The sequence below is a fragment of the Cherax quadricarinatus genome, chromosome 81 (genome assembly GCF_038502225.1).
Source record: "Cherax quadricarinatus isolate ZL_2023a chromosome 81, ASM3850222v1, whole genome shotgun sequence".
Classification (NCBI taxonomy): domain Eukaryota; kingdom Metazoa; phylum Arthropoda; class Malacostraca; order Decapoda; family Parastacidae; genus Cherax; species Cherax quadricarinatus.
Genome location: NC_091372.1, coordinates 9,983,258 through 9,992,154, shown reverse-complemented (window position 1 = coordinate 9,992,154; position 8,897 = coordinate 9,983,258). Strand labels below are relative to the sequence as shown.

At 46.7% G+C, this 8,897-nt stretch overlaps 1 protein-coding gene across 1 annotated transcript; it reads left to right on the top strand.

Moving 5' to 3' along the window:
• The first annotated feature begins 404 nt into the window (after positions 1 to 404).
• On the top strand, positions 405 to 6,848 carry LOC128699830 (uncharacterized). Its single transcript, XM_053792606.2, has 4 exons — positions 405 to 486; positions 1,207 to 1,292; positions 2,686 to 2,844; positions 6,020 to 6,848. The coding sequence occupies exons 1-4, from the start codon at positions 435 to 437 to the stop codon at positions 6,119 to 6,121; spliced, it is 399 nt and encodes a 132-aa protein (XP_053648581.2). The 5' UTR covers positions 405 to 434; the 3' UTR covers positions 6,122 to 6,848.
• Positions 6,849 to 8,897: the final 2,049 nt, after the last annotated feature.

Sequence of the window (8,897 nt, the reverse complement as noted above, 5' to 3'; positions counted from 1 at the left end):
CCCACCATGGAGTCCCACGTCTGACCAAAACACATACACACGTGTGGACCACGGTTCGAGTCCCCGTTCATTCTTCCCTTAATTACGACTTAGTTCTACAGTCTTGATAAGGTAAGTCTTAAAGAATTGACGCTAGTAGCTTTTAAACAACGAGAAGGTCATGGGAGACATGATTACGACGTAGAAAATGCTCTTGACTTTGTGGAAAAGGCAATGAGTATAAATTTTTAATATACATCTGACTACCTTAAGCCAGTAAGTGACTTGGACCTGCCTAGAATGGGCCAGTACATCTCCTGTAGTTCACCCTCTTTCTAAAGTTCTTAATTTAGCTGCGTGTGGATACCTGGCAGTTTACACCACAGGTATACATATAAGGAAGTCTCTGGCCGACGTCCAGTTCTTGCTGGAACGTCCAAGGAAGAGGATCCAGGATGGTATTCTTGGTGCTTTTGCTTGTAGCTGCTGTAGTCGGCGCTAACCCGAGTGAGTAGTCTGTATTCTGGGTATACAGAGAGATGAGTACTCACCTAGTTGTGGTTGGAGGGGGTCGAGGCATAGCTCCTGGCTCCGTATACATCGTGAGGTTTATGTTTCACAGTGTAGGTATGCTGGGAGTTTCCCTCCATCATCATTTTAGGTATTAAAGTATTCTTGACTGGTGGTGAACAAGTGACAAGCAGCCTTAATGACCTTTGTGTAGTAGACAAGATTTAGACCTTATTTTAAAACCATTCATTATAAACACGTTACCCTTCATTTAACATACATTACCAACTACTGCCCCCACTACTACTACTACTACTACTACTACTACTACTACTACTACTACTACTACTATTACTACTACTACTATTACTGCTATGAACAAAAATATAAGTCATAATACTATGGCTAGAACACTTCACAAAACTTAAGATAATTTTAGATGAGATTTCGGTTCTTTTTGGGCCATTATCAGATCCCGACTAACTGTTTACAAAGTCAGAATTGCTGCATTTTCCTGCCATCATCACATACTACTCTCCTTTACAAGACTATCTGTTTCGTCTATAATAAGCACATGGGTTCTAAAAACTACTGGATAAGCCTATATAAACCTATATAAAAGCGGATACATAACACTGTTCGAGAGAATATAAAGTTAACTAATAGACTGTGTGCCTAGTCGCTGATGCTATAAATGTCTCGTACCTGTTTATTTAGATGGAGTTGACGACAAAGGAGAACTGAGGGAGTCGCGCAGATTGGGATCCAAGCCTCTTCCTGGACCAGCCAATGACGGAATTCCGGTGGGTGAGATCTGTTAGTGTATTCAGGGTTGTAGCTTCCCGAGGGCTGGTCTTAGACCAGATCTAGGCTGGGAAGGAAGTATTAAGATAAGATAAGATAAGATTTCGTTCGGATTTTTAACCCCGGAGGGTTAGCCACCCAGGATAACCCAAGAAAGTCAGTGCGTCATCGAGGACTGTCTAACTTATTTCCATTGGGGTCCTTAATCTTGTCCCCCAGGATGCGACGCACACCAGTCGACTAACACCCAGGTACCTATTTGCTGCTTGACAACTATTACGAACCCGGGCCCTCCGTGTGTGAAGCGGGAGCTTTAGCCACCAGGCCACCGGGCCAGGGTTGACAACTATTACAATGCATGTAGGTATGTAAAGGTATGTCAATACCGATTGTAAGTAGAAATTTGAGGGATTTACCTGTCAACTTATGCGTTCTAGACAGAAAAAGTCAACTGTTATCTGCCAGAATGCAATTTGTTGAGATAATGACTGGATTTAATTTTGCAAAGCCAGCTCATTAATTTGTAAATAGGTCATTATTTCTGTAACTTAACTATGAATACATTGGAGGCCATTTTCTGGACCTCCGTAATATTTTAATTACCATCCACACACATATGTTGTGACTTCTATCCACACGATATGTATTGGGTGACTACTATCCACAGGATGGGTATGGAGTGACTGCCCACAGGATGGGTATTGAGTGACTGCCATCCACAGGATGGGTATGGAGTGACTGCCCACAGGATGGGTATGGAGTGACTGCCATCCACAGGATGGGTATGGAGTGACTGCCATCCACAGGATGGGTATTGAGTGACTGCCATCCACAAGATGGGTATGGAGTGACTGCCATCCACAGGATGGGTATGGAGTGACTGCCCACAGGATGGGTATGGAGTGACTGTCATCCACAGGATGGGTATGGAGTGACTGCCATCCACAGGATGGGTATTGAGTGACTGCCATCCACAAGATGGGTATGGAGTGACTGCCATCCACAGGATGGGTATGGATTGACTGCCCACAGGATGGGTATGGAGTGACTGCCATCCACAAGATGGGTATGGAGTGACTGCCATCTACAGGATGGGTATGGAGTGACTGCCCACAGGATGGGTATTGAGTGACTACCATCCACAGGATGGGTATGGAGTGACTGCCATCCACAGGATGGGTATGGAGTGACTGCCATCCACAGTATGGTTAGGGGGAACACAATAAATCTAGTGAATTAACTTCATCACAGTGATATGATCACAATGCAGAATAAATCCCCAGTCGCTAAACCCTTATGGGACACGCACCGAGCCCATACAGAGATAGTACGACATCCAAAACTTACTCACACACTGTACCGCGTGTCAACCGAGGTACCTGACCTTCACAGGGTCTGTTCTACTCTAACATCGACGTTGTAACCAGCACGACCAGTGACCCATCGCAGAGCCCCGACACCACGACTACTACCACCTCCACTACGACAACCCCCACCACGACCACGACAGAGAGAAGCCTATACATATTCAGTTCAATCTTCGGCAGTAACGTGAGTAATAATTTATTTACGCTGAAAAAAGTGTGATTTACATATAATAACAGATTGTTGTAAACAAAAGAAAGTCAACAGTATACAAATGCACTTAGGGAGGAAAATGTTTAGCTCAAGATCTTTCACAGTCTTTGTGTGTCGTCAGGAGCTATGCAATATTGCAATATTTACAGAAAGTAAAAAAAATAAAACATTGAACTACAGTTTCTGGTTTTTTGGGTACTCTAAATTCTATATCCTATGAGCTCCTCTGAGCTACACACAACGTTGAGTGTGACTCGCTTCTCAGGGGACGGAGGATCGAGCCTCCAGCACACGTTTATGAACTGTTTCGCTTTGAATCATATTAATATGGTAATACTGCTGTGGGTTCTACAGGTGTTGCCATCTCAGGCAAGCAGGGATGGCTGGTCTCATACACAGACTGAGACACAGGTTTCTAGCTCTCATGTGAGTTTAAAAGAGAGTGAGAGAGACAGCATGGGAGACAGTGTATTCACCAACTTCTTATTAAAACTCTAACCTAACTTAAATATTTCTTAGCTAAATTCTGCTTAAACTATCAGGAAACAGATTAAAATTGTTGTAGCAATCGCAGTGTTGTTATTGATTATTGTAATCACTCGTTCGTGGTTACAATACTATATATACTGCTCGTGGAGGCTAGTACACCAAACGGGGAGTAGAATGAAATTGCTTTCAGGCACCCACACCAATGTGTCTTCGGATCACGGTACAACACCTAGCTCTGCTAGGTGCGTGATCTTTATAGGGCTGGATGGTCCAGTGGGTTAGATCGTCGTGAATTTTCGCTCAACATGAGGCGGGCTAAAGCAACACGGGCTCGATCCCTCGGCTAGTTGCAGTGTTGCAGGGATGAGACTCAGCTCCTGGACCACTTTGATTTGAATCACTGCTTCCTTGTGTCCCCTTGATCCTAGTCCTCGTAATTTAAATAGACTGTCCGTATTTACCCTGTATATGTGTTTACTAACCTATTTGTGGTTGAAGGTGTCGATTCACAGCTCCTGGTCCTTGTGTGTGTGTTCTCACCTATTTGTGGTTGCAGGAGTCGAGTGTGTGTGTGTGTCTGTGTGCGGGGGAAAGGGTAAGACTCAGCTCCTGGCCCCACCTAGACCATCCTAATCGGCTTCACTGAATTCTGTCCTCTTGGGCCTTATCATATCTAGTCCTGAAGCTCTGTATGGTAGATCGCTTGCCAAGCACGGGCCAGTAGGCCTCCTGCAGTGCTCCTTATATTCTTAATACCAGGACAGTCTGCCAATACCTGGAGTTTACCTGGAGAGAGTTTCGGGGGTCAACGCCCCCGCGGCCCGGTCTGTGACCAGGCCTCCTGGTGGATCAGCACCTGATCAACCAGGCTGTTGCTGCTGGCTGCACGCAAACCAACGTACGAGCCACAGCCCGGCTGATCAGGAACTGACTTTAGGTGCTTGTCCAGTGCCAGCTTGAAGACTGCCAGGTGTCTGTTGGTAATCCCCCTTATGTGTGCTGGGAGGCAGTTGAACAGTCTCGGGCCCCTGACACTTATTGTATGATCTCTTAACGTGCTAGTGACACCCCTGCTTTTCATTGGGGGGATGGTGCATCGTCTGCCAAGTCTTTTGCTTTCGTAGTGAGTGATTTTCGTGTGCAAGTTCGGTACTAGCCCACTCTATCAACGAGCACGCAGAATTTACCTCCAACGTCGTCACTGTTCTTATGCCCTTACTTTACCTTCCCTTCTTGATAAATTAGACACATGTGCAACTCTTGGGTATCTTTATTGAGGAAACGTTTCGCCACACAGTGGCTTCATCAGTCCATACAAAGGAGAATCTTGAAGAACAGGAGGAGAAGGAGGTAATCAGTCCCTCAGCCTTGAGTCGATGTGATCAGTCCATCAATCTTGAATAGAATACGGCATAAGTGCGGAGAAGGAGCTTATAAACCGTAGGCAGGAGAGGTGCAGCAGTCATAGGTGGTGTCACATTTGTTCAATGTGGAAGTAGGTCGTGCCCAAGGGTTAGGCAAGCGAAGAATTTCCAAGTATTAAGATCCCAAGTGTCTAATTTATCAACGTGTCGGTTCTCTGAACCATTGATCTACAAACCTTCCCTTCTTGCTGGTGGACCCTCCTTTAATCCAGACTCTCTCGTTGGATTTTTGACAGCAACTGATTTGCTACACAAACTCAGATGATGGTGATGCTTCTAGTACTCCTCACAGCCCTTTCTGTTTCAATCTCTTGCTACCCTCTACCCTTGCATTATCCACTGCCCCACTGCACTCCATGACTTAATAATAATTCCCCTCCCTCTTGCTACCCAATGCCCCTGCATCCGTCCCTGCCCTGCTGCGCTGTATGATCCTTGTAGGTTTACCTGGAGTTTACCTGGAGAGAGTTTCGGGGGTCAACGCCCCCGCGGCCCGGTCTGTGACCAGGCCTCCTGGTGGATCAGCGCCTGATCAACCAGGCTGTTGCTGCTGGCTGCACGCAAACCAACGTACGAGCCACAGCCCGGCTGATCAGGAACTGACTTTAGGTGCTTGTCCAGTGCCAGCTTGAAGACTGCCAGGGGTCTGTTGGTAATCCCCCTTATGTGTGCTGGGAGGCAGTTGAACAGTCTCGGGCCCCTGACACTTATTGTATGGTCTCTTAACGTGCTAGTGACACCCCTGCTTTTCATTGGGGGGATGGTGCATCGTCTGCCAAGTCTTTTGCTTTCGTAGTGAGTGATTTTCGTGTGCAAGTTCGGTACTAGTCCCTCTAGGATTTTCCAGGTGTATATAATCATGTATCTCTCCCTCCTGCGTTCCAGGGAATACAGGTTTAGAAACCTCAAGCGCTCCCAGTAATTGAGGTGTTTTATCTCCGTTATGCGCGCCGTGAAAGTTCTCTGTACATTTTCTAGGTCGGCAATTTCACCTGCCTTGAAAGGTGCTGTTAGAGTGCAGCAATATTCCAGCCTAGATAGAACAAGTGACCTGAAGAGTGTCATCATGGGCTTGGCCTCCCTAGTTTTGAAGGTTCTCATTATCCATCCTGTCATTTTTCTAGCAGATGCGATTGATACAATGTTATGGTCCTTGAAGGTGAGATCCTCCGACATAATCACTCCCATACTGCAACGCAAGTACAGAATAATGCTACATTTTCTCTTATTCCCAGGATGATGCGCAGCCCTCAGCGAGAGAGACGGGGGTCGAGGCCCCTGCCAGACCAGTGCCTCCACCACACAGTCATCCATTCAAGCTTCGTGGTTTCCGATAAGGGCTTCCGTGACTTTTTTTTCCCTGCGGCATTTCCCTGCCGCATGATCCTGCAGCATCCATCTGCAGCATGATCCTGCAGCATCCACCTGCAGCATCCACCTGCAGCATCCATCTGCAGCATGATCCTGCAGCATCCACCTGCAGCATGATCCTGCAGCATCCACCTGCAGCATGATCCTGCAGCATGATCCTACAGCATGATCCTGCAGCATCCACCTGCAGCATGATCCTGCAACATCCACCTGCAGTATGATCTTACAGCATCCACCTGCAGCATGATCTTGCAGCATCCACCTGCAGCATCCACTTGCAGCATCCACCTGCAGCATGATCCTGCAGCATCCACCTGCAGCATGATCCTGCAGCATCCACCTGCAGCATGATTCTGCAGCATCCAGGTGCAGCATGATTCTGCAGCATCCACCTGCAGCATGATCCTGCAGCATCCAACTGCAGCATGATCCTTCAGCATCCACCTGCTGCATGATCCTGCAGCATCCACCTACTGCAAGATCCTGCAGCATCCACCTGCAGCATGATCCTTCAGCATCCACCTGCAGCATGATCCTTCAGCATCCACCTACAGCATGATCCTGTAGCATCCACCTGCAGCATGATCCTTCAGCATCCACCTGCAGCACGATCTTGCAGCATCCACCTGCAGCATGATCCTGCAGCATCCACCTGCAGCATGATCTTACAGCATCCACCTGCAGCATGATCTTGCAGCATCCACCTGCAGCATGATCTTGCAGCATCCACCTGCAGCATGATCCTGCAGCATCCACCTGCAGCATGATCTTACAGCATCCACCTGCAGCATGAACTTGCAGCATCCACCTGCAGCATGATCTTGCAGCATCCACCTGCAGCATGATCCTGCAGCATCCACCTGCAGCATGATCTTACAGCATCCACCTGCAGCATGATCTTGCAGCATCCACCTGCAGCATGATCTTGCAGCATCCACCTGCAGCATGATCCTGCAGCATCCACCTGCAGCATGATCTTACAGCATCCACCTGCAGCATGATCTTGCAGCATCCACCTGCAGCATGATCTTGCAGCATCCACCTGCAGCATGATCTTGCAGCATCCACCTGCAGCATGATCTTGCAGCATCCACCTGCAGCATCCACCTGCAGCATGATCTTGCAGCATCCACCTGCAGCATGATCCTGCAGCATCCACCTGCAGCATGATCTTGCAGCATCCACCTGCAGCATCCACCTGCAGCATGATCTTGCAGCATCCACCTGCAGCATGATCTTGCAGCATCCACCTGCAGCATGATCTTGCAGCATCCACCTGCAGCATCCACCTGCAGCATGATCTTGCAGCATCCACCTGCAGCATGATCTTGCAGCATCCACCTGCAGCATGATCTTGCAGCATCCACCTGCAGCATGATCTTGCAGCATCCACCTGCAGCATCCACCTGCAGCATGATCTTGCAGCATCCACCTGCAGCATGATCCTGCAGCATCCACCTGCAGCATGATCTTGCAGCATCCACCTGCAGCATGATCTTGCAGCATCCACCTGCAGCATGATCTTGCAGCATCCACCTGCAGCATGATCTTGCAGCATCCACCTGCAGCATGATCTTGCAGCATCCACCTGCAGCATGATCCTGCAGCATCCACCTGCAGCATGATCTTGCAGCATCCACCTGCAGCATGATCTTGCAGCATCCACCTGCAGCATGATCTTGCAGCATCCACCTGCAGCATGATCTTGCAGCATCCACCTGCAGCATGATCCTGCAGCATCCACCTGCAGCATGATCCTGCAGCATCCACCTGCAGCTGGTGTGCTACCATGCTGCGTCGCTCAGCATGGCAGTACATCCCTACAATTACCTCCTCTCAAGGCATTTAGGATGAATTACGAACATTTCCAATAAATTCTGAGCTTTTCGGATAAATTCTGAAAAGTTCAATTCAGTTTTTTGAATACATCAGTTCAAATATGAATAATTTAAATAAATTCTGAACAGATCAGATAAATTCTGAATAAGGATAATTCTGAGCGGATCAGTTCAAATCTTTACAGTTTAAACCAATTCTGAACAGTTCAGTCTAATTCTAACTACTTTAGATAAATTCTAAGCAGTTCGGATCAATTCCAATCAGTTAAAATAAATTCTGAGCGGTCCAGGACCGTTCTGATAACGTAAAATAAATTCTGAACAAGTCAGATAAATTCTGAACATATCAGATAAATCTTGAACAGGTTAGGTCAATTCTGAACATTTCAGATCAATTCCAAGTAGGTCAAATAAAATCTGAACAGGTCAGATACATTCTGAAGAGTTCGAGTCAATTCTGAACAGATCAGGTCAGTTTTCAGGAGTTCAGATTAACTGGGTTAATTCTGAACAGTTCTTGGTAATTCTGAATTGTTCAGGTAAATTCTCAGGAGTTTAGGTTAATTCTGAACAGTTTGGATGAATCATCAGGAGTTCAGGTCAATTCTGAACAGTTCGGGTCAATTCTGAATAGTTTGGGCAAATTCTGAACAGTTTGCGTCAATTCTGAACAGTTTGCGTCAATTCTGAACAGTCTGGGTAAATTCTGAACAGCTTGAGTCAATTCTGAACAGTTCATGTCAATTCTAATTAATTCTCAACAATTCGTATAAATTCTGAACATTTCAGAAGAATTCCTATCAATTCGGTCAAATTTTGAACACTTCAGATCAATTCCTAGCAATCTGGGTCAATTCTGAACAGTTCAGATTAGTTCATAAGAACCGGGGTTAATTTAGAATGG

What these genes read in the sequence shown, in the direction of transcription:
- LOC128699830 (XM_053792606.2), top strand. Translation starts at nt 435, where the DNA reads ATGGTATTCTTGGTGCTTTTGCTTGTAGCTGCTGTAGTCGGCGCTAAC. An exon ending in TGTAGTCGGCGCTAACCCGA is followed by an intron (nt 487 to 1,206) that starts GTGAGTAGTCTG and finishes CTGTTTATTTAG; the next exon opens with ATGGAGTTGACGACAAAGGA. An exon ending in GTTCAATCTTCGGCAGTAAC is followed by an intron (nt 2,845 to 6,019) that starts GTGAGTAATAAT and finishes TCTTATTCCCAG; the next exon opens with GATGATGCGCAGCCCTCAGC.